The sequence below is a fragment of the Colletotrichum truncatum genome (assembly GCF_014235925.2).
Source record: "Colletotrichum truncatum strain CMES1059 chromosome Unknown Contig_0003, whole genome shotgun sequence".
Taxonomy (NCBI): domain Eukaryota; kingdom Fungi; phylum Ascomycota; class Sordariomycetes; order Glomerellales; family Glomerellaceae; genus Colletotrichum; species Colletotrichum truncatum.
In genome coordinates, this window is record NW_027222400.1 from 4016795 (window position 1) to 4044524 (window position 27730).

The 27730-nt window shown below is 53.0% G+C and overlaps 1 protein-coding gene across 1 annotated transcript; it reads right to left on the reverse strand.

Annotated features, from left to right (window-relative positions):
* Positions 1–56: 56 nt before the first annotated feature.
* Positions 57–24098, reverse strand: CTRU02_205984 (uncharacterized protein; the record flags this gene model as incomplete). Its single annotated transcript, XM_036723060.1, has 3 exons — positions 57–1547; positions 1701–16465; positions 16532–24098. 3 exons carry the CDS (start codon positions 24096–24098, stop codon positions 57–59), a joined length of 23823 nt encoding a protein of 7940 aa, XP_036585358.1.
* Between the last annotated feature and the right edge of the window lie 3632 nt (positions 24099–27730).

Consider the following 27730-nt stretch of genomic DNA (forward strand, 5'->3'; position numbering starts at 1 on the left):
CTCCATTTATATCATCGTCTTCCTTTATTTGTCCATCATGACAATTACGGTTTGAATCACTTGTTCGAAGCTCGCTCGGGCAGGAAGGTGCCCATGCTCAGTTCGCTGTGCATGGCTGCCATGTTGCCGCCAACTGATCCTGTGCCTACGTCGCTGCCGGGCGTGGAAAGACGCGCAGACTTGCCCTTGGACCGAGCCACCAGTACCTGGGCAGGACATACGACGATCTCTTCGTCATTGTTGCCGGCATCATCCCCCTTCTTGACGACGAGGGGGAAGAGAACGACGCGGACAACGGCGTTCTGGGCCTCGAGGGCCTCGTTAGTGACGGACTTGTCGCCGCTGCGTTCGTTCATGAGCGCAGCGTTGAAAGTGACGGTATCGGCGAGCTCGCCATCTGCGTCGTATTCGGGTTGTAGCGGCGGGAGCATCATGTACTCGGCGCGCTGGGTCCGCATCTCGATGGAGAGGTCGACGGCCTCTCTCATGACGCGGCGTAGCTGTGATTGAATCTGGTCCTCCAAGTTGGACGGTGGCGGGAGAACCTTGGACAGTGTCTGGAAGATGGCTTGGACTACGGCCTCAGTGTCAAGGTCGCGCTGGTGCTTGAAGCTAGGACGCTTAGAAAGCAGCGTCAGGGTAACAGCGCGCCATTGCCGGACGGCCTGGGCGGGGCCGACCTCTGTGAGGAGCTTCTCCAGCGACTTGAGCTTCTGTCGCTGCTCGCGGTCCATGCCGAAGAGATAACGAGTAAACACGAACTCCCAAATCATGTTCATCGTCATAGACATAAATACATCTCGCCGTCTGACACGGTCTCCGAGATAAGTATCCACATCAGTGCCATCCAAGATGGCATTGTCGAGACGGTCGATAACCTTCTCATCATTAATTTCATTCGTCAACCGACAGGCGCGCATGTCAGAAAACTTGGAGAAGCGCAGAACCCATTGTTGTACGTGAGAGCAGAGCTGTTGGCATCTGTGGTCGAAATGATCGACGTCTTTGACGTTGAGGAAGTCGGCATCAGCGCCCTTGGTGGCCAGAATCTGGCGTTGCATCTCACGGATCTTGTCCTTGGCAGCGTCGAGCTCTGAGCGCAACCGGCCAATCTCTGCATCTTTTTGCAGTAGGGACTCTTGAAAGTAACCTTGTTCATTGCGCACTTCCTCTAGTTGACGTGAGGCATCAGCGTGTTGCGTCTCCAATGAACGGTACCGTTCGTTGTGTTGGGCCGCAAGTTGGGTGTTTGCGCTGTTCAGGCCTTCATTGACTTCGGTCAACCGAGCCACCTCCTTTTGTAGAAATTCGAGCGATTGTTTAAGCACGTCGATTTCGGCATCGCGTTCTGCGAGGATACCGGAAGCTCTATTGTTGTTGTTGTGAGAGTCGGCGTGGGTTCGAGCGTCGGCGAGCATACGGTTCTCGGCCATCAGTTGCTCGACACGAGATTCAAGCTCGAGAACTTGCATGCTCTGACGTCGGCGCATGCTGTGAGGTCGAGTGGGCGATCGGGGAGAGCCGATGCGACCCTCACCAAAGCCATCCTGCAACGGTCGGGTCAGTCGATTGTCGGTGAGAATTGAGCGAGGCTACCACGGGCCAGACTCAATTGAAAATGGACGACGTAAAAGGTAAAAAAAAAGGAAGAGAGGGTCTGTGTGTGAAGGGATCCGCAATGAAAGATGGGATGAACTTACATAGACGTCGGCCATGTCCTTAGTTCGGACACGACCTTCATTGGCGACTGGGGTTTTTGATGAGCTGGTCGGGTCCTTGGTGAGGTCTTGCTGACTTCGTTGGCTGAGAGATCGTAGGTCTCCGCTCATACGCCTGTCAACTCGACGGAGAGGCGGGGTGGCTGTGCCTGGTCTGGAGATGCCTGGGCTTTCAGGCCGGAAAACGAGTGGTTCCGGCGTTGGTGTACCCATAGCCCGCCTGTGGCGCGACAGGCTGCTATTGGAGATGGACCTTCGCGCTACAGGGGGTTCGGAAGACGCAGGCGACTGCAGCAGTGCAACCCTCTCTGACACACTGCGATTGCCCGGTGGAGGTGTGCTGCGCGGTGTAGATGTACTGCTAATTGCTGCGCCGGCTAAAGCTGCTGAGGCCAAGTCTTGGTACTTGGATCTTCTCCTCTCCAGCTCTGGGCTGATGCGCCTTTGCTTGTGTGGCTCCGGAGTTGGAGTCAGCTCTCGAGCACTTGGCTCTCGTAGCACTGGAGTTCTGGATAGCGGGTAATCTCGTGCTTCTCCCTCAGCAAAGGGTGATCGCCGTAGTACATCTTTCACAGCTGGCGACTTCACTCTCTCTGCCTCGCGAGATCTTCGTCGTTCCCGATGACTGGATGGCTCAGGCGTGCGCTTAGCGTCCCGCCCTTGCAATGTTGTGTCCTGCCAGTCACGAAGGACGCCGCTGTCTCGTTCACGTTCCTGGCCGTCGAATCCACTTCGTCTTAGAGGATTCGGCGAACCTGCCACGAAACCACTATCCCGGATTGGCTCTGGCGTGCGAAGGGCTCCTCGGGAGGCTGTTTTGGGGAGAGATCTTGACTGAGTTTCAACATCTTCGTGGGCTTCCTCCTGAACAGGCGGCAAAATGCTGGGGACCGGGCTCCGGAAGCCACTGGCTTCAAAGTTTCTTTCAGGGCTTTCCGATGGCAGGCCACCTGACAGTTCGCGACGAGTTTCGACTTCGTAACCACGGTCGACCGCTTCATCTAATTCTCCGACCATTGTGCTTGCCTTGGGTGATTCGGAATGTGTAGTCAACGAGCGGTCGTTTCTCTCGGCGATTACCTCAGGCGGCTCTGTGCCCGGTTCCCGACCAAGGATAGGGCTTTCCACAATATCGTCCTGTGCCTTCTCCCTGAGTGGCGCTGTTAAGCTTAGGGCATTCTTGGTCTCATTTCCAATGTCTCTCATTTCTTCCGTATGGTTGTCTTCCGTCAATGACCGTGAAACCGAGGCTTTGCTTGGCTGATCAGCTGTTGGTTTTATATCTACTAGCGGCTCCTTCATGGCAATGTCTCTGTTCCTGGATGTTGTCGAGTCATCCGCCTCGATGTAACTTGGCTGAGCTCCGGCGGCCACCACTGCGATAGGCGCAAAGACATCATCGTCAGCTAAAGCTTTGTCTCGATTTGACTTCTGTTGCTCTTGGGTATTGAAGTTGGATGCCCCGTCCATGACATCTGTACGAACTGATGGCTCTTGTATGTGCTTGTTGTCAGGATCAATGCCGCCCCAGAATTTTTCAACTTCCTCACTGGCAGTTTCGCTAACATGTTTCTTATCGGCACCCTCCCAGAGAGATGGATCGTCAAACATGTCGTCTTCTTGAGACGTGCGCTTGTCGGTATATCTTGACTTTTTCTTTTCCTTTTTCTTTTCACTGGCGGACTTGCTAATGAGAGCTGCTGCCCCCGCCGCAATCGCTGCTACGCCAGCTGCGGTCACTGACTCGGCCCCTTGATGTTGCGATTCTGGAGTTGCTGGTTTAGCAGTTTCAACTGGATCATGATCACCCTTGTACTCCAGGGATGAAGCGGTGATGTCGCGAGGTAATGATTCTTCAGGTTGCTGGCGAGGAGCACGCCTGACAAGCTCAGGCTCAAAGGATCCTTGGCTTCGAGGGCTTTCAGGCGCTGGTGTTGGTAGCGAGGATTTACCTAGGTCTTTTATAGTTTCACTGGCAGTGCTGTTGTCATGACTGACATCTTCCTCTAGGTATGCAGCAGCAATGTCCTGGGAGCTCAAGATCGGCTCTGGCAGAAGGGTGCCCGACTGTTCTTCCGTCTTTATTTTCTTACGTTTGTCTGACTGATCAAACGGGACTTCGTGAACGACGCTGCTGGTTTCCTGTGCCGGCTGCAGGACCGTTCCCGATGGTTCAAATGCCTCATGAGAAGACACCATTGATTGTTTTTTTCCCTTTTTGCTCCTTTTTGACTTAACCATGGGAGCGTCCCATTCATCATTGTCAAATCCAAGTTTGCTAGTGGATTCCCCGATAGATCGATTGGCAGAATCATAAGAAACCTCTGCTGGGGAGCGTGTTGCCTCCGAAGCGTCCTTTTCAACCACAGCGTCCAAGCCCTGCAAGGTAGAGATAGATTGAGAAACGGGCTGAGGGCTGTCGGCGCCAAGGATTGTATCAACCTTTTGCGTGCTTGTCTTTGACTTCCCTGGCACTTCAGCAGATATAGGCGCTTGGTGTATCACGCCTAATTCTTCATCACCTAAGGCGGGTGGAGCCTTAGAGAAGCTGGCCTGTTCTTCAGGTAGGACAACAGGCTCGTTCGCCAAAGAAAGAGCCTTTGCTTTCTTTTTGTCCTTTTTCGACTTCTTAGAGACAGTTCCTTCCGCGACCAGGTCACGGGTGGCATCATTGATGTCAGGGCTTGACTGATTTGTCTCCTCCAGTTCTAGGCTTTTCAGCGGCAGCTCAGACGAAGGGCTTGGCGCAGCTGGCTCTGTGTAATTCGGGACAGCAGTTTCGTTGTCATCCAACAATGCCTGGCTGCCACGCTTCTTCTTCTTATCTTTCTTGGACTTTTTGACAACGAAGTTCTCTTGTAGCTCGTCTACTGCTTTGGTGGGTTCGGCGACTTGTTCAACTGACTTTTCCAACGTTTGCCCGACGAACTCATCAGCTGCGTTGTCAGAAACACCTTTCAAGACAGGCTCGGCGATCCTATCATTCGAAGCGTCTGCTTCCGTAAGTGGTTCCTCAGCAGACGGCTCATGGGATAACGCCCCTTCAGCTACCGCATTTGTTTCTTCAGGGGGCGTTTGGTAGGCAACTTCGGCATTCTCGGTCACCTTGGCCAGATCTTGTGGTAATTCAGAGGTAGCAATAGCTTCTGATGTTTTCGATAGGGCATCTTCATCAGTTGTGATGGGCTCGTCTGCCGCCTTCTCTGGTGCAACATCGTCGTCAACTCTCAAAACAGTATTATCTGCCTGCAAAGAATCGGAACCTGGCGCTACAGGGTCTTTAACTTCTGACTGTAAAGTCGAGTCAAGCTTCAGTGAAGGCTCGGCAGCTTGGCCATCAGCCTCTGAACCTCCCTTCTTCTTCTTCTTCTTCTTCTTGTCCTTCTTGCTTTTCCTGGCGTCTGAAACTTCGGGCCACTCGTCAACTGCTACCGCCTGCGACTCTGAAACCACATCAACAGACTTTGTTAGATATGTGACCTGTTCCTGGCTTTCTGCCGTCGGGTCCCGGGTCTCATGTTCGTGTTCGCTAGTCGGGAATTCATCGGGAGTCTTCTCAATAATGACAGCAGTTCCAGGGGTCGCTGGTTCAACGATGGCAGATTCAGAAGCAGTATTTACTATGACGGCCGTGACGGGTTCCTGCGGTGCTACAGGTAGCTCTTCGCTGTCAACTGCAATAGTTTCGGGCTCAGGCTCATCGACGGACCCTTTTTTCTTCTTCTTCTTGTCCTTCTTGGACTTTTTGACAATGAATTCTGTGGGTTCCTCGACAAGCAACGGTTCTGCCACTGCTTTCTCTGGTTCGGGCGCGGAAGAAAGGAGCTCGGCCGCGGCACCCTGCTCGCCCAACTGGTTTGCTAGCGAAGGCTGCAGCTGTTTTTCTTCAAGAGTAGCCTCGCGGATGATATCATCTTGGAGAGTAGCTTCGGGTTCCACCTCAGCGGGAATGGTAAGTGGGGTCACTGCATCATCAGAAGCTTTTAATTTCTCGATCTCCGTAGTATCGTTGGTTGTTGCTGCTTCCGCTTGAGCCTCTTCGGTTGGCATTTCCAGCAGGGCCGCTGACCCGGGATTCTCTTCCAAATCACCTTGAGCCTTAGACTCTTTCTTCTTGCTGCTATTCTTTGACTTCTTGGCAGATGCCGCCTCGGGCCACTCGTCATCAAGCGGGTCTGCTGTGGCTAGGGCTTCAGAAGCTTCGCCCGGCTGCTGTTCAACACTGGTCGCCTCAGGCGCAGGAGGCTCCACTGGTTGGCTTGGCTCCTCAGAAGCTTTGCCGATTACGACAGGGGCTTCGACGGAAGCTTCAGCAACATCTTCGGCGAAGGGTGTGGTGCTTGTCTCAAATGGGTCAAGAATTGGCTCTTCCGAGGTATGCGAGGTTGCCATTGCTTTCAACCCCTCTTTGGTATCAGCAGTGGTAGCCAAGTGTTGTTCTTCGCCCTCTGAGACAGGTACAGGCTTTGAAGTTTCTGGCTCGAGCGACTCCTCATCAACGGTTTTACCCTTCTTCTTTTTCTTATCCTTCTTCGACTTCTTGGCCGTGTGGGGAGAATCATTCTCAGGTAGAGGAGCTGTAGACTCCGAGACGGGGTCAACTGCTATGTCGGTTGCTTCTGGAAGTAGCGATTCAACAATTTCAGGTTCCTTCACCATCGAAGGCTCGGCCGCTGAGTGAGCTTCGCCCAGCTCTTCCGACGGAGTGGACATGGAAACTGGTAATTCAGCTTCAGGTTCTTTCAAAGATTTGTCCGTCTTGCCTTTCTTAGACTTTTTAGTTACACTGTGAAACTCCTTATCGGCGTCAAGTGCAGCGGAATCCTCTTGGAGGTCTATTGTCGTTGCAGATGACTCCTCTTGACTTGTTGGGTTGGCCAAAAAAGGGATTGCGGATGCTTCTGTTTCTGGTGCTGCTGCAGCACCATCCTCTACCTGGGCAACAAGGAGCTCTTTAGCACGCTCGTCTAATGCAGGGGCTGCTTCGAGTGAAGCGGTCATAACATCACCATGTTGAGAGTCTTGGGCGGTAGAAGACGGTTCATCCGGCATTTCAGAGGTCTGAAATTTGGCGGCTGTTGATGTGCCAGAAGGAGAGCTAGGATCATCTTGTTGCTTGGCCCTCTTCTTCTTTTTCTTGTCCTTTTTTGACAACTTAGGCGAAGAGGGCTCGTTGTCTACCAGGCGAGGATTTTGAGGTTCGATTGCAGTACCTTTTGCCGTATCAGAGGTTGTCTGCACCGTTTCCATGGGGTCTTTGTCGCCGGCCTCATCGTCAATCTTGTGCTGTTCCGATTGATCCGCTCTGGTGTCAGCTGAAATGTCTATGGCTTCTGCCGGGAGCTGCTCAGCAGTCTTTTCAATCGGGTCAGTCGCAGGCTCGGTAGCAGGCTCAGCTTCAGTCAAATCGAGAACCTTGCCCTTCTTTTTGTTGACCTTCTTTGCTTTCTTGCCAGTCAAGGGGAACTCGTCGTCAGCGATAACAGCTTCAGGTGCAAAAGCTCGCGGCTGATCTTCAGCTTCAGCAGGTGTCGTTTGAATATCAGGAGGCGGGTCGTTCTTCTGAGAATCTGCGGCTTCGTGCTCGATGAGATTGGATTCAGCTAATGTTGATGCGGCACCAATACTTTTCTCAGTCTCAATTGGGTTGGCTGTCGGATACTGAGCTTCTGGTTCAGGCTCAGTGATGGTAGGTGCAGATTCTGTCTTCTTTTTCTTGTCTTTCTTGGCTTTCTTGCCCACCGGAGGAAATTCATGCTCAGGATCAGCAAATTGATTCGTCTCAACACTCGTAGAGTCTCCAGCTCTCTCCTTCTCATCTGTCTCTCCCTCCAAAGCTGGTGTATTCTCAGGAATGACATTTTCGCCGTCTCCAACGTTCTCGGGCGTTGATGGCTCCACAGCAGCACTCGGAGCGACGGGTTCGCTAGTAATTGTTTCCTCCGGCTGGGTCTCGGGCTCAATAAGTGGATCGAGCTGGGGTTTCTTCCCTTTCTTGTTCTTCTTTGATTTCTTCTGAGGAACTTCAAATTCTTCCTCTGGATCAACGATTGTCTCAGACTGCGATAAATCCTTGCCTTCTGTAAGTTTTGGAACTCTGGTCTTCTGGATGTCCTCAGCGATTGAAGGATCTTCGTTGTCAGCTGTTGCAACCTGGTCTCCGGGTGAGTCTGTCTTGGGCAACTGCTCGTCTACAGAGACATCTAGAACTTGGCGTTCTTGAGAATCCGGAAGAGAGACCACATCCGGAAGATTCTCTGGTTCGGCCGCCGTTTCAGACAAAAGTTCTTGTGTTGCTGCCGCTGCCTTCTTTTTCTTGTCCTTTTTCGATTTCTTTGCAGCAGAAGCAGACGTATCTTCAGCAGGCTTTTCATCAATGGGCTTTTGATCGATCAGTTCGTTTTCGGCAACATCGCCGTCGTCGGCAAGCTTCTCCATATGTTGATCTTGAACAGGTAGGTCTTCTGTTGGCAGTGTGTCTTCATGGGTGGCGAATGGCTCTTGGGCCAAGATCTCTTGCGAGTTGCTAGAGTCTGCTATATCTGGCAAGCTTGTTTCGTCAACCTCTGCCGCAGCTGGCTGATCGGGCACTGCCTCGGTCTCTAAAACTGTCGGCTGTTCCCCCGTAGTCTCGGCGGCAGCGTTCTTCTTCTTCTTTTTCTTGTCTTTCTTCGACATCTTTGAGATGGGTGCATCTTCCTCGACAGGTTTGGGACCTTCATCCACAACTGTAGGCTCTTCAGGACGTAAGGATTGCATGTCAGTTACAGTGATGGGATCCTCGGAAACGACTTTCTTTTCCGTCGATTCGTTTATTGGCTCCGCAGTCTGCATATTTAGAGGGCCTGAAGTTGGCTGTTCTTCTCGGAAACCTGCTTGTTCAAGTATAGGCTCCAGCGTTCGCGCGACGTCAACTTCGTCCGGGGTCGCAAGGCCCTTCTTCTTTTTCTTCTTGTCTTTCTTGGACTTTTTGGTGATAGACGTAAACTCGTCTTCCAAGTGAGCGGGCGTGTTGTCGCCAGTGGTCTCAGGTGTCGTTTGCGGAGCGTGTGCTGGTCCTTCCAGTGATTTTGTAATTGAATCGCCGGATTCAAGAGGTTCATCTATCGTCGAAATATCAGGAGTTTGAGTTGCCGGCGTTATCTCAACAGTTGTCGAAGGTATTGATTGTGAACCTTCCTGAAGAGCGTCCAATTCACCGGTAATCGGCTGTAAGCCAAGCGCAGGCGTTGTTGCAGCTTCTTGCTGGTCGGATGTCAAATTCACATCGTCATCTTCTGAGGCCTTTGATGGCATCTCAGGTGCTGCCTCGGTCGGCAGCTGGGCGTCTTCAGAAATTTGAGGTTCTGTGTCGCCCGAGACTGTGTCGGCAGGTGGAACAGCGCTGGCGCCTTCCTCATATTTAGGCTGCTGCTCAACCTGCACTGTGTGGTTGGAAACTTCCTGAGCATCTTCTCCATCAAGTATCTGTTGCTTCTTCTTTTTGCTCTTTTTACCTTTCTTGGTCGGAAATTCAAAATCAGTCGTATCAGTGTCTTGGGGCACATGCGGCTGCTCATTCGCAGTGGCAGCAACCGGGTCTGGCAGTGGATCATCGACTGGATGTGTTGAGTTGCGATCGTCCTCTGGCGCGCCTTCGGCGACGGTTTGAAGCTCCTCGTTCGCAGAGCTTTTGCTTCCAGAAGCCTCCATGGAAGTTTCAGCTGTGCTATCAAGAGTTGGATGTTCATCTTCTACAGCATCCGTATTTGACGCTTCATGGCTGCCGATTGGTTGGGGCTGAGGTTTCTCTTCAGCAATTACCGGGGTTCCGTGAACAGGTTCCTCCCCCTGGGTGGTTGCATCAACCGTCACTTCTGCTGACTGGTTTGCGGCACGCTTTTTCTTGTCTTTCTTGCTTTTCTTGCTGGCTGGTTGAATTGCCCATTCATCCTCACCGGCCTCGATCGCCTCAGTCATGGGGGCCAGGTTCGAACTGCTAGAAACGTTTGGTGTGAGCGCTGGCTCCGCCAGCTCCGTTGAATCAACGGGTAGAACAGCCGGGGGTCCATCATCCACATCCTGAGCTTTGATCTCTTGAATCTCATCCTGGAATGTCTTCTCGGCAGCGGCAGCCTTAATCTTATTCTTCTTTTTGTCTTTTTTGGACATCTTGTTTGAGCCTGAGGGCTCAGACCAAACGTCGGCTACTTGGCCAGGCAATTCCTCAAGCTTGTCGGGGCTCTGGGAGGTGTTCACAACCCCTGTGGGCTCAAGACCTGAAAATGTCTCAGAAGGTGACTCTAATTGCTGCTCCGAGGCAATCGGTTCACCAAGGAATTCCGAGGTGTCTGTCTGACCTGGCAGTTCAGCATCAGCGGCGAGGGGAACTGAGTCCTCTTGCTCAATCTTCTTCTGTTCCGACTTCCCGACGTTCGAAATGTCATTGAGCTCCTCGTCTTCCGGGAAAGTTTCAGCGGCTTCAGTAATCCCCGCGTCAGAATTTTTGCCAACCTCCAATGACCTGGGTACCTCATCCAGAGGTTGGGGGATCTCCGGGTTTGTGTCTTGGTTTGCCAAGACGCGAACCGGGGTGTTTTGTGGGTCACCAGCCTCCAGAGCCGAGTCGGTGAGTGCCGGGCCCACGGATTGGGCATCCGTCATCCGCCCGTTTTGCGTGTCTACCACTGATTTGTCGTGCCCTAGTCCATTTTCCGGCTCCACACCCGCATGCAGACTGGGGTCCATGATGCCGACCCCTCCCGTTTGGGCGCTTGTACTCGCAGATGGTTTGTCAATGATGCCAGGGCGGCCCGCATGTTCGGCGTCCGAGGTTGTATCAGCCTCGCCGCTAACCTCCTGCTCCGCGTCCTGCTCCCGCTCCAGTGTCTCACCGCCCTTCCGGTTAGCCACCCCAGCGTCATCCATAGATGCAGTTGTTAGGAGCATGCGATTAGCGGAAGGGAGGTATATTTGCTCAGTGGCAATTGGCTCTGGCGCGATTCCCCGCGTTACGGTCAGCTCAGTAGATGCCGGAAGATTGTCGCCGGTCGCAATGTCGCGCTGTTGAGGCAGGGCCTGGCCGACCTGGCCTACAGGGTGCATTTGAGCTTGGCTGTCGAGGTCCAAATCCTTGTCTGCCACAGGAGCGGCTGTCTGGTCGAGATCGATGGTCTTTGAACCCTGTGCCTCTCGTACGACTGCGGTTCCCTGTAAATCTGCTGCATCTGATTGACCCGGAGGATCACTTGGCACTATTCTGGGCAGTTGTTCGGAGGTTGGGGGGTTTGCTGCACCACTTTGGCTCCTTGAGCCATCGTCATCTTCTAGAGAAGGAAGTTCAGGACTGTTCGCGAAGGATTCCAGTTCTGGTGCCCAGGTCACGGATTTCTGCTTGCTCTCACCCGTATTTGCAGCAGGTGGCCACTCAGCCTCTGTCGAGGTGCCTGCTTGCGGGGAGGGAAGTGCGTCACTGCCAAGCTCTCCCGTCGGAGAGGAAATATAAGCGGACTTGTCCATTGTATTCGCTACATCTGCCGTGGTTTCGGGGATACTTGTGGAAGGGCTGTTCTCAGTCTCCGGGTCCAAGGCTGATGACTTCTTGCCCTTCTTCTTTTTCTTTCCCTTTTTGGTAACAGCCGGCCCTGGGTCTGCCTCCTCTGAAATCTTGCTGTCCGATGCGAATTCTCCGCTTAAAGGGGGTTCTTGCGGCGATTGTTCCGTGTCCCCCATCTTGTCTGATGTGATGTTTGAGTCCTTGTTGTCCGTACTCGTCTCGTCCTTTGCCTCCGCATTATCATCCTGGGTTTGGAGCGTGTCCTCGACCGACGCTTCCAGCGCTGCAGTAGCCGCGGCCGCAGCCGCAGCCGCAGCTTCCTTCTTCTTCTTTTTCTTGCTCTTCTTGGAAGTGATTGGTGCGTCGGGTTCGACTGAGGGCTCAACGTTCTGATTTTCCTCGTTTTCGGCGAGTGGCTCTTGCGATTTCGTATCAATCGCTTCAGTCTGACTCTCAAGCAAAGTTGGCTCCTGTGAGAGGCTTCCGGGTACCCCATCCTGATCAAGCGGAAGGTGGGCGTCTGCAGGGGTAGTAGATTCCTCGATCTGGCCAGCTGTGGGCTCCTGCGACTCAAGAATAGTTACTTGCGAGTCTTCCTCCGCTTTCTGCTCTTCCAGGGAGGCATCTGTTGGGTTCGTTTGACTTTCGTGCGTGTCCAGGCTCTGGGCATCTGCATGATCTCCCTCGACAACCTTTTCTGACAGTGCACTTTGCGCGATGGTATCCGCAGACCCACCCGAAACGTCAGGGACAAGAGCAGGGGGTTCGGATTCTGCGGTTAAAACGTTCTTATCCTTCTTCTTCTTCTTCTTTGACTTCTTAGAAGATTTGACAAGCTCCTCTACTGGAAGGGGAGTATTGGGATTCTGCTCAGAATAATCTGCGGAAGAAGGGACTGGCACCTCTGAGGTATCTGCAATGACTTTTGTTTGTTCGCTTGACTCTTTTTCGACCTGGACCGGAGGCAAAGCATTCTCTGCCAGTTGTTCATCTATTGAAACTGAATCCTTAGTCTTTGCATCGGTGGTCGTCTCCGCAAACGGCACCTCCGACGTTAACGATTCAATAGATGCCTTCTTAACGGTCAAGGCCTCAGGAACTGGAGTGTCAACTATAGATTTTTCAGCATCTGACAGCTCGACAGTAGGGGTCTTGACTACAGGATTCTCAGCTGCAGGCTTCTCGGCAGTATTGTCAAGTGCAGGAGTCTCGATAGTGGGAGTCTCAGCTAGAAGGTTCTCGACCACAGGAGTTTCCACAGCCGGAATTTCAGTAGCAGGGGGTTCGGCAGTAATAGTCTCAACCATTGGAGTCTCAATTACAGGAGCCTCAATTACGGGAGTCTTGACAACCGAATCCTCAGTAGTGGAGGATTCAGCAGCAGAAGTCTCAACCGAAGGGGTCTCGGTAATAGAAGTCTCAACAACAGGAGTCTCAACAGCCGGTGTTTCAGCAGTAGAGGGTTCAGCAGTAGTAGTCTCAACCGTAGGAGTCTCGACAACCGGAAACTCAGTAGAGAATTCAGGGGCAGAGATTTCAATCGTAGGAACCTTAACAACCGGAGCCTCAGTAGTGGAGGGATCAGGAGTAGAAGTCTCCACCGTAGGAGTCTCAACTATAGGAGTCTCAACTACAGGATTCTCAACCGTAGGAGTCTCGACAACCGGAAACTCAGTAGAGAATTCAGGAGCAGAAATTTCAATCCTAGGAACCTTAACAACCGGAGCCTCAGTGGTAGAGGGTTCAGCAGTGATGATCTCAACCGTAGGAGTCTCAACCGTAGGAGTCTCAACCGTAGGAGTCTCAACCGTAGGAGTCTCAGCCGTAGGAGTCTCAACCATAGGAGTCTCAACCGTAGGAGTCTCAACCGTAGGAGTCTCAACCGTAGGAGTCTCAGCCGTAGGAGTCTCAACAATAGGAGTCTCAACTACAGGATTCTCAATTACGGGAGTCTCGACAGCCGGTTTCTCGGAAGCAGAGGGTTCGGTAGCAGAGGGTTCGGTAGCAGAAGCCTCAACCGTACGAGTCTCAACCGTAGGAGTCTCGACAACAGGAGTCTCAATTACGGGAGTCTCGACAGCCGGTATTTCAGCAGTAGAGGGTTCAGCAGTAATAGTCTCAACCGTAGGAGTCTCGACAACCGGAACCTCAGTAGAGGATTCAGGGGCAGAAATTTCAATCGTAGGAACCTCGACAACCGGAGCCTCAATTACGGGAGTCTCAACAACCGGAGCCTCAGTGGTAGAGGGTTCAGCAGTGATGATCTCAACCGTAGGAGTCTCAACCGTAGGAGTCTCAACCGTAGGAGTCTCAACCGTAGGAGTCTCAACCGTAGGAGTCTCGACAGCCGGTACCTCAGCAGTAGAGGGTCTAGTAGCAGAAGTCTCAACCGTAGGAGTCTCAGCAACAGGAGCCTCGACAACAGGAGCCTCGACAACGGGAGATTCAACGGCAAGGGCAGAGGACTCGATGGACGTGGTCTCTGTGGCTATGACGTCATCCAGCTGCGAGATAGATGCTCCCTTGCCCTTCTTCTTCTTTTTCTTTTTCTTGCCCGATTGCTCTGATTGTGGCGGTTCAGCCAGTGCCGGCCCCGTGTCCATGCGTGCAGGATCAAAGGGCGCTGTTTCGTTGTCGCCTGTGGCAGAAAATACTTCGGCTGTTGCAACGGTAGCATCTTCTGCGAGCGGTACTGCGACCAAAGCCGGCTCAGTAGACACTGGCTCCGACGTCTCGCGAGGAATGTCTACAATCGACGTAATTGGGTTTGCAACGTCCAGAACGGGTGGCTCAGAAAGTGCGTCACTGTTGTCGGCAAGCTTTGCCACAGCATTCAAATCTTCGGACTCCGTGAGAGCTGGTTCAGAGCTAATATGAGGCGTCATGTCTGTGTTCTGGCTGACAAGGTCCACGCGTGAAATTGGCTCAGTATCGGCAGGCTTAGAGTCGATGGTAACAGTTGACTCATCCTCAACAATCTGGTTTTTCTTACCCTTCTTCTTCTTCTGTTTCTTGGAAGTTGGAGTAGATGGTGTCTCGCCAGATGTTTCTGCAGATACCTCAGTGCCATGTACCTCGGCAGGTGTCTCTTGAGCGGTCTGACCAATCTCAGGAAGAAGGGCTTCCTTCTCCGAAGGGCTGTTGTCTAAGGTGGCAAGTACAGCATCTGTTTCAAGGGCAGCAACTGGTTGAGTGGAATCAATGTCCACAGTGATTGGTTGTTCTTCGGACAGAGTGAGACGAGTTTGGTGCTCTGCTAAGCCTTCATCCACAGAGGCTGGTTGATCATCATGTGTGGCAGCTGGAAAATCCGGATCGGATACGACAGCCTCCAAACCGCTTGATTCCTCCTTTTCGATAGCAGCAGAAGGCTTCAAGTCAGACGGAGGCTCCTCTGCAATAGCTAGCTTCTCCACGAAGTCTTGAACCGGAGTGTGCTGCTCTGTGACGCCGTCCAACGCTATCGGGGAACTCTCTGGCAAGAGAATCGAGGAAAGTGGCTCCGCTGAGGCCTCACCCACAATGTTCGACCGATCCTGTTCAGGAACGCGGTCTTGAGGTTCAGGCACATTTGGAGTTTCTTCAGAGTTGATTGAATTTTCCTTGTGCTTAGGAATTGGAGTCGCCGATTCCGAGGCAGCATCAATGGTTTTGCCAGTCTCTGTGGCTGCTACGGACTCGTCATCTGCATCGGAGACCTTCTTTCCCTTCTTCTTCTTTTTCTTGCTCTTCTTTGTCTCGGGGACTGGAGTCTCAGCAACCGGTGGCATTATGATCTGCTCAACCTCAGTGGCATCTGCAGTGGGCTCCATATCAGGCATAGAAATTGGTATTTCAGCGCTGTGTGACGGAGCAACCGCTACTTCGGTTTCGGGCAAGGGACCTGTTGGTTCAGACTCAGGAAAAGAGACCGCAGATGGTTCTAAATCAGAAGGGGCCTTATTGCTTTGCTCGCTCAAGTCGGTGAGGTTATCAAGCTCTAAACCCCGTGCCTGCGCTTTCTTGAGCTTCTTTTTCTCTTTCTTGGACAGCTTTTTCTCGGCGGAGAGATCTTCAGCTGAGGGCGCTGGACCGGCAGACTCAACAACTGCGGCGGCAAGAGATACGGTGGCTTCAGTTGTGGGCACCTCATGATCCACGGGAACATTGCCAGATGAAGAAACCATGACTTTAGCGCCTGATACGACTGGTACATCCTCCGGCACATAACTCCTGTCTACAGATGCCATGGGTTGAGTGGGCTCAACAGAGGCAGGGTTATTGTCTTCGGGTGAAACAGACCTGGTGGCATCGGATGTCAAGTCGTTGTTCTCAGGAGTAGGGAGAATGATATCAGCTGATGGCAAAGCGTCTTGATCACCAGACTTCAACAAGGGAGACTCGGGGACCGGAACATCCGCTGCAGAGACTTCAGTCGAGGGAACCTCACAATAAAGCGGTTCAATAATGGGGGTTTCGGTCGAAGGCACATCGATGGGGAGACTATCAGCCAGCGCGGTAACGTTGTCGGTCCCAGATGGCAAAGATGGGCCCGTCTCTAGCTTAGTTGTTGTGGGGGGCGTGAGATCGGTTGGGGAGGACACAATGACGTCTGTTGAAGATGGTCCAGCCATATCAGTCAATGCTGCAGGTGCCATATCGATTGATCGCGCCACATCCTTCTCAGTTGAATCGTGACGAAATTCTCCAGTTACAGACAGCGGAACAATGGTTTTATCGGTTGAAGAAAGAGTGCTGATCTCGGTTGATGGAAGCGTAGGTTCTTCAGCGGGTGCAGTGAGAGCAATGTCGCTGGACGGTACTTTATCATCAGTGGAAATAGGCAGAACAATGTCAGCTGTAGGCAAAGTTACGCCCTTGTCTGTGTGTTCAGAAGAGGAGGCAATCTCGGGGGTGGCAAGTGCAGGGCTATCGACTGACATGCCCTTGCTCTTCCTCTTCTTCTTCTTGGCTTTCTTGGATAACTTCGTATCAGCAGGCGGATCTGTTGGTTGAGAAGCCTCCGAGTCCTTGGTTTCAGACTCGGCCTCTTTGGGCTCGTTCCCAGCCTTTTCGTCCTGAGCAAGGGCGGCTGCAGCAAGGCCAACTGCAGTACTTCCGGCAAGGGCAACAAGGGTAACGTCACGAGCTCCCGAAAGGTTTACATCCTCGATGCCGGCCAGTGCTTCGGTAGTATCGCGGGGCTGGCTTGGTGTAGGACTGGGTGGCGTGCCTGGAAGATCATGCTCCATTAGAATCTTGATTGCGGAGGGGGGCGTCATGTGTAGGAGATACGAACTTCTGTCCTTGGACATGGCTTCCACTGGCTCTGGCTCAGGTTCTCCTGCCGCCGGAGACGTCGCAGGGCTAGCAGGAAGAGCAGGCAGGTCTTTCAAGTAGCGTTCATCAAGATCCGGCTGTTTTTCTGCAGCTGAAACAACGGGGAGAGAAGATGATTCGGTTGCGAGACTGAAGCCAGTGCGTGAATCCGCAGACTCGGCCACAGGACTGACAGGAAGAGCAGGCAACTCCTCTAACTGTTCCGCGATATCCAATCGCTTGGCTGCATCTGGAATTGCGGGAAGGGCCGGCGACTCGGGCGCCAAAGTGGGAGCAGCAGGCAGCACCACCATCTCCTCTACCACAGGGCTGACAGGGAGAGCAGGCAACTCCTCTAATTGTTGCGAAAGATCGAGTTGTTTAACTGCATCTGGGACAGCGGGAAGGGCAGGCGACTCGGAAGCGAAGTTGACACTAGTAGGCAATGCTGCCATCTCCTTCTCTGTTACTGGACTAGCAGGAAGTGCAGGTAGCTCCTCTAACTGCTCTGAGAGATGTAGGTATTTGACTGCATCCGGGGCGGTGGGCAGGGCAGGCGACTCGGGAACAAAATAGGGAGTAGTAGGCAGTCCTGTCATTTCCTCTACCACAGGACTGGCAGGGAGAGCAGGCAAATCTTCCAGTTGATGCAAAAGATCGAGTTGCTTAGCTGCATCTGGAATGGCGGGAAGGGCAGGCGACTCGGGACCGAAGTAGACATCGGTAGGCAGTACTGCCATCCCCTTCTCTGTTACTGGACTGGCAGGAAGCGCAGGTAACTCCTCTAACTGTTGGGGAAAGTCGAATTGTTCATCTGCATCCGGGACGGCAGGAAGGGCAGGCGACTCGGGAGCAAAGTAGACACTAGGAGGCAATACGGCCATCTCCTTCTCTACCATAGGACTGGCAGGGAGGGCGGGTAACTCCTCTAACTGCTCTGAGAGAAACTGCTCTGAGAGATCTAATTGCTTGGCTGCGTCTGAAATGGCGGGAAGGGCAGGCGACTCGGGAACGAAATCGATACCACCAGGCAATACTGCTATCTCCTCTGTCACAGGACTGGCAGGGAGAGCGGGCAGCTCTTCCAGTTGATGGGAAAGATCTAATTGCTTGGCTGCGTCTGGAACGGCGGGAAGGGCAGGCGACTCGGGAACGAAATCGATACCAACAGGCAATGCTGCTATCTCCTCTGTCACTGGGTTGACAGGAAGTGCAGGTAAATACTCCACATCGTTATAAGCAATAGGCTCGGAAGGAAGAACCGGCAATGTCTCCTGCTCCGTCACAGGGCTGGTAGGAAGGGGAGGTAAGGCTGCAAGTTCGTTCTCGGTCAGATGCATTTGCTTGGCTGCATCGGGGAGGGAAGGAAGAGCAGGCGACTCGGGGACGAATGTAGGGTAACTGGACGCCTCGACTGGCTGAGACTTGGTTACAGGACTAGCAGGCAAAGCAGGGAAAGCTACAGATTCGGGCTCGATCACCGGGCTGGCAGGGAGAGCCGGCAAATCTACTAACTCGCGCTCAGTTGCTGGACTAACAGGACTAGCAGGAAGAGAAGGCAACTCTGCCAGTTCGTGCTCTGAAAGTTCTAACTGCCTGGCTGCATCCGGGACGTCAGGAAGAGCTGGGGAAGCGAGGCCAAATATGGCACCAGTGTACTGCAGTGCTTCTTTGGCCTTCGGCGTGGTTTCTTGGGGACCGTGATAGCCTGTTGATGTAGGGAAGTGAGACATGTCGGTGTTGATGCGAAGTTCATCCGGCTCGAATGGTGATGCCTGAAGCTGACGGAAGTAGTCCACGTCATTTTCGCGAAGCGCAAACTCCGGGGCCGGGGACTCGCGCGACGACGGCTCGCTAGGAGGCAGTTCTGGCAAGTCAATGGGTGGCTCCATAGACTGGGCAGCATGCTCCTGACGGGCATGTTCAAGTAGGTAGAGAGGCTTAATCTCCCTACTGCTCTCCCACGAAATTGGCCGTACAGAAGGACGTCTTGAGAGAGTTGTTTCGGGGGCTGTTGGCACTGTTGGAGAAGGCACAGGGGAAGGTACATGGGCCAAGTTACCGGGGGATGACGGCGTAGACCTCTGTCCCAAACGCAGCTTGAACGGCACTGCGGTCTGACTCGGGCTTTTAGAGGGTGTGTCCAAGTTGCTGCGGCGTCGAACATGTGTCTTTAATTCATGCTGGCGCCTTCGCTCATTGGGTGGGGTTTCTGGGCGGCTGTCAGGCAAGGCAGGGAGTTCTGACAACTCTTGCGTGGGAAAGCCGGGAGTGCTTGGCGGCATAGGGCTGGGCGGTAAAGGTAGAAAGTCGCCATATTGAGGATCAATAGCTGGCCTAACTGTCCGCTGCGTGATTTCAGGGTCGAGGACTTCGGCGTCTTCTGAGGGACTGACGACTCCTTCCAGGGAGCGCGGAACATCGGACGACTCTTCCAGTCGAGGTTCGGCGGCATTGGAGCGGGACATCATGGAGCCCAAAGCTGCCACGGCGCTCGCCAAGCCGGCACCCGCGCCAAGGGTGCCGGCATTATCTAAAAAAGACTTCTCATCCTTTCCAGACGTGTCCTTGCTGCTTACGCCTCCAGGTCTAAACAAGCTGAAGAAGGAGCTGCTGCTGCGCTTCTCTTCGTCCTTTGGACTCTTTTTGTCGTCCCGGGTCCGTCTCTTTCGGCCAGCGCCGTCAGATGCGACGGACTTGACATCGTCACCGTCCTCATACCGTGTGCCATTAGATCGGCGATCAGATCGTTCAAGCCGGGATGCTGGGTCTGAGACCACGGAACTCACGTCACGGTCTTCAAACCTGGAGCGATCTCGCCGCGACTTGGGAGGTCGGTCATCCCAATCATCGAAAGCCATTGTGGGCGTGCTTCTCTCTATCAAAGAGGGAGCATCGCTCTGTTTCTCGACATCGGTCCACTCATCTGAGCTCTGTTTTGACTTCTTGGACTTTTTCTTCTTCTTGATTGACGTGTCAATTACGTCCTCGTCGGTTTTACGAGGCTCTGTAGAAGCATGTTCTTCGCTTTCAGGCAGCTTCTCACGAGACGGCCGTGATTCAGAGTAGGCCGTCTCTTCTTGGGGCATTCCATCATCGGCTTGAACAATAACGACATCTGACTTCGAGGATCTGTTCTTCTTCTTTTGCTTCTTGCTCAACTTTGTCGGGACAGTCACGTCGTCATCGACAGGAGGCCTGTCAGATGTCGTTGTGTCATACGAAGGCGTGTTATCAAATGAGTGGCCTGTATACGAAGAGCTTGGCTCGTCAAATGAACGGGTCCTATACGAGGAGGTTGGCTCGTCAATTGATCGGTTGTAATCGTGAGCGGTTGGCCTGTCTGAAGGGTGGTCTGTATGCGAAGAAGCCGGCAAGTCCCAAGAGGGAACGTCAGCATATCCGCGAGCCTTTGGACCAAGTGCAACAACAGTTTCGGGGCTCTGAGGTACGTCATTGTAGCTGCGGTGCCAGTCATAACCAGTAGTTCCCTCTGCGAGGGGAGCAGGTTCCGGCCGTACCGCAACCTCAGAAGCATTGTAGGCCACATCGTCATGGACATTCTCAATGCTTTGTCTTTTGGCAGCTTTCTGTCTTCGCTTTTCCTTCTTGCTGAGTTTCCTGGACGGCTCGAACTCGGTGGCAGCGCGTTCTTGGTCAGAATCAGTGATCTCCTTAGCCTTTCCTTTGTGCTGATAACCTCTGGGTGATTCGAAAACGGCATGATCATGTTTGAGGTCCTTTTCTGCGACTGGTGAATCTGGTACTTCACCGACGACAAAGCCTGACTTACGTGCGGATGGGTCGTCATGAACGTGTTCTGGGCCGTAGATGCCCAAGTCAGTGACCGTTTCCGCAAAAGGCTGTTGGTAAAGACCTGGTTCGTTTTGACCTGGAGGGCTATCACGCCTCATGTACGTCGGGTTATCGATGACGATGTTAGGGTCAAATCCGGTATCTTGCAGGCCAGCAGCAAGAACAGAGGCGAATTCCAAATCGTCCGCAAATGAGCCCGGCATCTGGGAGACCCGAGGGCTGGACGGTTTCGGGCCAGGTGCAGGAGGCAGGTCCTCGTCTTTGTCAAAAGCTGTGACGAGTTTGGGAGAAGCAGGAGCAACCCCGGGCTCTGGCGAATGTTCTATAGCTCGAGACTTAGGAGATTGCGGAGGGCTGTGTTTCTCCTTGTTTTCTGTCTCACTTTCGAATGGGTCGCGGATTTCAGGAGCCGCTGCCGCCGTTGCCGCTGCCGCCGCTCCGCTTCCACCAATTGCCGCAGCAATGATGCCCCATGGTGAGCTCTTGCCGATGCGCTTCTTTGACTTGGTGGAAGAACTGGATGGGGCGTTCTTGGGTGGTTCTGGACTTTCAACCTCAAAACTCTTTGTCTCATTCTCGCCCCAAGTCACCGACTTGGCGGCGGGTGTCGTGGGCCTTTCAATAACCTCGTCCTTCGGTCCTACAACAACTTCAGTGCCAGAAGAAGGATGCGCTGAGACTCCACTTGCTGCTGCCGATCTAGTTTCCGCCGGCGAGTCTTGGGTATTGGTTATGGGTCTTGACTCTTGTTGCTGCTCAGGAGCAGGTGTGGCGCGCGGCGTAACAATAGGTGTAGGAAGGACAAGGTTCAAGAGTGGTCGCTCGCGCTCGCAAGAGGGGTCACGAGTCCGGAATACTGACGTCGAGCCGGAGGCAAGCTGATCAGTCGGAAGGCGGAACCGGGAGAGTTCATCTGGGATGATGACGTGGTCGATACGGACATCGGCGTTGGGCGCATCGTATGGACTCTTATCGTGAGGATGATCCATTTCAGGAGGAGTCACAATAGTGACGACCTCGGGGCCTTCTTGATCTTCCCATTTGCCCACGACTGACTTATCATGGGGCGAAGCGCTGCGGGAACGAATTTCATCCTCGGCAATCTTGCGGGCAAGGATCATTTCCCGGTAATATTTGTCAGCCTCTTCCTGCACGGCATCCCTCGCAGCCTGGGTTCTGTCGCGTGAACCATCTTCGGTGACGTGATCATTACGATGCTTGTGTGACCTTTCCAGTTCTACGGCGATTGCAGAAGCTACAGCAGCCGCAGAAATAGGCGCAGTTGCATGTTTGGCTTCATCGTAGATTGATCTGGCAGCGTGCTGTTCTTCTTCAAACGAGTCTCCACGACGACGTGGCTCGGGAGTTCTGTCACGGTCTCTAAATCCCTGCTGGTACTGCTCCAACCTCTGCTCGAGCTCGAAGGAATCCTTGCGGCTCATTCGTGCATCAGAGTAATCGGGCTTCCTTGGGGGCGAGTCGTCAAAGTTTGGCTCACGATCAACCGTTACCACCTGCGGAGTCAAAGGCCTCTTCGGTGTGGCATTCTTGGGCGTTGTATATTTAGGTGTTTGAAAGGCGTCATCAGCAACCTGGAACTGAAAAGGGTCAATAGGTGCTTGTGCAATGGGGACCTTGGGTTGCTCCACCCCTTGGTAATCTCGGGGTAACTCAGTTGGCTTCTCTACCCGCTTCGCATCCCGGCTTTCGACGATAACCTCTGGCTTACGGTCTTCTCTGCGACGCTCCTTGGGCTCCTCGCGACGGCGGCGTTCTTCGTTCGGGTCATACTCGACTCGAATTTCGTCGCCTTGGGGCAACCTGTACACCTCCGGGCGGGAATCTGTCTCCAGCTCGCGCTTCTTGGACTCACGAGTGACGTCGTCGCGGGTGACTCGCCTCTTGTCTCGATCATCAATGATATCGACGTTGCTGTGGCGATACGCCTGGCGGGGGTCACCTTGGTTGCGGAGCTCGTGGTCCTCCAGTTCGATTCTCACTGGCCGGTCCGTTCGGTCTTCGTGCCGATTGCCTTCCCGATATTCACGATGGCCATCACGTCTGTCAGGGATCTCGCTTCGGCGATCGTCACGGCGTTCGACGTATTCGCCAGAATCCCTACGGTTAGAGGCCATTGCCGCACCGATTGCTGCGGCTGCAACGCCTACACCGGCAATAGCGGTCTCCGCAGCGCTCCTCCCTTTGGGTGGCGAGCGTTTGGAGTTCCGGGACTCTTCTTCTACGAACCTCTCTGCATCGTACACTTTAGATGAGACGGGGACAATGGGGATTGGCTGTTGCAAGGGGACAGGGGAGGGCCGCGAATGTTGAGGGAGTTCCTGTCGGGACGAGGTTACGGAGCCACGATCATAGTCAAACTTATCCGGGTCTGAGGTAGGTACAGGGAACACCCTCTGCATAGGCTGTTTACCAGTTTTGGGTGATTGGACCTGTGCGACTGTCTCTTCATGATGACGGCGATGCGAGCCAGCAGATCGAGGATCTTGTTCGCCGAAGCCGCATGGGCTTTTGACAGCGCCGCGAAGAGAATTGTAGGGGCCGAAGAGACGGGGATCCACTACGGTGCTCTTACGTTCGGGTGGCTTAATCTGTTCCGGAGGCTCTGATGATATCCTGGCGGACTTGGACGGCTTGATTTCGGAGCCATATGCCAAGCCGGCATCCGAGCCGTCCGATGAAGACTCATCTTCGGAGGCCGACTCCCAGTCATCGTCGGAGGACGAGCCACTCTCTCCAGGTTTAGAAGTATTAGCCCCTCGGCTTTTGCTGTCGCCTTTGTTGTTACGTCGGAAGTGGCTGAAGGCGGCGGCGGCTCCAGCGACACCGGCGACGCCGGCCAGCTGAGCTGATCGCGATTTGCCTGCCGCGCGCAAGTCGGCATCATTCTGGCGTCTGGCTATGTCTTGCAATTGGCGCCCAATCTCTAGAATCTCCTCGTCGGTCTTAGACCGCGGCGCAGGTGGTTGTGGTGGTGCTGGTGGCTGGCGTGCCTCAACAGGTTCGCTCCGATGTGTTGGTGTTGCAAGACCGGGATGGCCAGGCGGCATGGGGCTTCCACGCTGACTCTTGTCGCGTTCAATATAGCCGCGTCCATAAGCTAAGTCGGAGTTGACCGAAGATGAGGACGAATTGCCAAAAGAAAGAATGCGAGCCTTCTGCTTCTTCCGTCGGCGACGCTTGCGCTGTTCCGAAGGTGCTCTGAAAAAGGTGCTAAAGACACCGCCGAACCGGGGGCTCTTGGCGGAAATGTTCAAAAAAGAAGACGAAGTCGACGAGGAAGATGATGAACTCGAGCCGCCTCGGGGGCGCATTCTCTCCGTTTCGTGATGCCCTTGCGCTGATGGTCCGGCATATCGATCGCGTTCGGTGTTTTGGTCTAGAGGATGGGCGTAGCTCTCTGTCTGGACGTATCGCTCAGGCTGAGGGTATCTCTGGGGGTCTCCGTATCTCGGGGACTCGTTGTATTGGTCAGGTCTGGGAGCATAGCTCCCTGGTTCGGGGTATCTTTGAGGGTCCGCATAATGTTGGGGGTACTGCGACTGTGAGTACATTTGCGGCTCGGGTTGTGATGTAGGATATTGTTGTGGTTGTGAAGACGGGCCTGGCATGCTGGAAACGGTGGTGCCAACGGGCTGTTCGCGAGAATCACGCCGCTCTCGTCTTCGCCGCCGGGAGCTCTCGGGGCTCCGGCGACGCGGATCTCGCATCATGGTCGCAGCGGCGATTCAAACCCGTCTTGCGCATTTGTCGTGGATTGATTGCGCGTGACTGTATGACAGTTCTCTCGATGGCGCGGTGCGGTGGTCGTCTTCGTCGCCGCTGTCGTTAAACTTCGAGGGGGGTGTTGAAAAAAAAAAATGATAAGGCTGGGGGGAGGGGGATTCGCAGACAATAGCCTGTCGATGTTATTGTTTTGTTTTTCGAGAATAAGCAGTAAGCGGGACAAGCCGTGAAGCTATATTCCGGGGGGTCCCTCCAAAAATTGGCTGAACTGGGGGGGGAGGAAGGTGGCTGGGGGGCCAACTCTGGGACGATGGGCACTCACTATTCCTGTCTTGTCGGGACCAGCCTGGGATGTGTACGTCCAAGATGGTAGGTAGGAGATGGTGGAGGGGGGAGACATTGGAAGAGGGGAGCTGAGGGCAGCGGGGACACCTAGCCAGCCTGGTCAAGTCCACCAAAACAAGGTGAGGGAAGGTGAGGCGAGATGCCAGTAAAATTAGCGGTTGGGATGAAGACAAGCGAGGAAATGGCGAGGATTGGTCCAAAAAGGATCCCCGGCACAGCCAAGCTGCACGTATCCTTGTCTTCAGGCCTCCAGGCCGCTGTGGCCGTGAGGGCCCCTCAGTATCAGGCCCAGCTCCGCGCTTACGTACGGATGCCTTACCTAAGTTTACAGGGTCGTCATGAATGCACAGCTCGGGCCATCCGCACACCTTTAACCCACCATTAAACCAGGCAGACCAGACGACAGACTCCAGATAAACAGACACTGGATGGACTACCGCCTGCGACTCTCAACTTTCTTTCCGTCTCGACTACGATCTGGTCACACACCACTGAGCGAGTGTCACATAGTGCCACCATCCCCGACACCTTTGAAGGGATCAGCCCGACTCGCTCGCTCCCCGCTTCATTCCTCGCCAGCACATCTTTACCGCCTCTTCCCGGAGCCTTTTTTTTTCTTCTTCCTACCGGAACGTGTCGCCGGCGAGTGCTGTATCCGATCCCTTCGAAAGCCTTTGATTCCTCGGCCAACCTGTCGTGTCGCATCACATTGCATCTCACAGCATCATAGCGGCGACAGGGATCTCTATCGTGCTGCAGGCTACTGCATCTTGCCCATCCAGGTCACCTGCGGCAACACGTGTAACCACTCTTGCTTACTGCCTCCTGCGTCTTGGGAGATTACACTCACTAGCCAAAGGCCACGGCTACGATTCGCAAGTGAGCCATGATTGGTCTGGTCAGTCATTGGGCCCTCGTGTTTGCCCATCCTCGTGGCGAAATCGGCAGATCCAGCTATTGCGACGGTGCACCTAAAAATTTCGACAGAGGACCGGCGTCGTGAAATTTGCATGTCATTGTTAACCAAGCGCTGTAGCCGCAGGACCAGCAGTAGACTTTTATCTCGGATTCCTCCAGTGTGACGTCCAGTGAATATGTGACTTCTTCAACTAAGTAAACTAGGTGCTCCTAATTATCTGTTTCCATAAACTTGCCAGTATTAAAAGACAACCGCCACTTGGTCGAGGATAATGTGCCGCGCGTCATGTACATGTTCAAGGCTTCGCTCTGACAGTTTTGCTGCTGTTTCTGCTTGCCGGAAACCACCCGGGCATATTGTGGGTCTGACGGCGGCATCATCCCGATAACCACGGGCCGGAAGTCTGATTGAGGCTTGGCCGGAGGCGTACCGGACTCCCACCAGGATCATCTGCATACACTATAACTCTTGTAAGCCTACAATGTTATATAGTGATTAGAGTGAAATGGTCCATCAGTCATGATTGATACTGGCATAAATCCCTGGTAAACACTAACTTGTAGTCAAATGTTTTGCCTACCTTGTTGCAAGGAGGTCAACTGCTATCCAAAGACCCCGAGCCATTCCTTTACTCGGAAATTTAACACATGCTTATGTCTCCGGATATGACCCACTTCATAGGACAGTATGTTTAACGCACCTCTTTTTTTAACCTTCTAAATGGCGTAGACAGGTTCGATAACAACACTCCATAGCTACCTTCCACGGCCGAATGTGACGAGACCACAACGCTGAATAAGGGATCCAATACCTGGCTTCTCAGCAATAGCAGAAGAGTCACCAGTGAAGTTGTTTTGAAGCGAAGTAGCTAGAAAAACATGAGATGTTTGATGCCCATGGCAAGTGGCATCGTCAGCCGTGCGACGATATTTGATGCTACCGCAAGAGCCGTGGGTCGAGAAGCGGCGGGCGATCTATCGTTCGCTGAAAAGCACCACTCCCAAGTATTATAGGTAGTAGCAGGAACCTGAGATTGCACCAGCGATGGTTTGATACACTCTGAGGCTCGGTTGCTGGTGAAGACACCATTTTGTGATAGCCTGTTCGGTAATTCACCGCATGGCGCTTGGTAAACGCATCACTAGGACAGTAAACGAACTAAAGACAGACAGAATTTGACTGAGTCTTCATGACGAGTATTGGCTGCAGTGTTATCAAGTTGCTTCCGAGTCTAGCCGGTCTCCTAAGTAGATGGTCCAGTTGTTGTAGAGAAAATATCAAAAATGGCACCGTCCCTCCGGCTTTCGCCCATGACACGCTTTTTTATCCAGGAACCAGGTACGCGACTGATATCGTCATGATAGCACTGTAATTCATCAAAGCTTTCCGGAAAGCTTGGTAGAAACAGGAAAGCTGTCTGGTACTGCTTCTGAGGCAAGATTTTCTGCCCTATCTTATTTTGGAGTATGTGGGATACATATTTGCTATGGCGATGGAGATGCTGCGTGGACCCGTTTTCCCAGACGTCAATCACACATCTGTTGAAAGCATCAAATTCAAAGGTCAATAGAGATAAACTTGGGCGTCTTGTCGGTTTCCAGCTTATCAGATGCGCGTATCCACACTCGTTAGGGGCTCAATATCGTATTGCCACCTATCAAGAGAAGGGATCCTGCCGAGTTAAGTCTCTTTGATCTTCTCTTTTTAAGTCAAATCCAAGTTTGCCGTTCGATACGGGGTGGTTATAATCGTATATTGTTGTTTGAAGAACATTAAATGATGCGGAAATAGGCGTAGAGAGCCCGAAGTGCTGATGGACTTTGCGATGGGTAGCGAGTAGTGACCTAAATATGTGAAAGAATGACATTGGGAATGGCTAAGAATTAACGTGTCAATCCATGATGCAAACAATGATTTATACTTGGCCTCGATAACTAACGAAGACTACATGAAAGATCAATGCTATCCCTGTAGCACAGATCCTGATTTCCTTAGCATGTATGTTCGTGAGGTCTTACACATTGGAGTTCTAGCCTTCGAAAGAGTTTGGTTTTAAATAGCTTATTGGGTATCTGGATGGCACCTACAGATGAACGACAAACTGGTTTACAGAGTGAACAGCTTTAACCTGCCGTGCCCCTAGATCTTATTACTCCTGCCCGGCAGTGCAACTTTCAAAATACACAATGGCATTTGAGAAGGACTAGACCGCAAACGTAATTGCAGAGTATCTCTACAATGCTATTTTTCATCGTCTACTCGTTGGATCGATTGTGGCTGTACTAGCTTCTACAATCGCTTCATAGACGACAAGCAAATTCTTATTGCGCTTCCCGCCTCCTCATACATATTCAA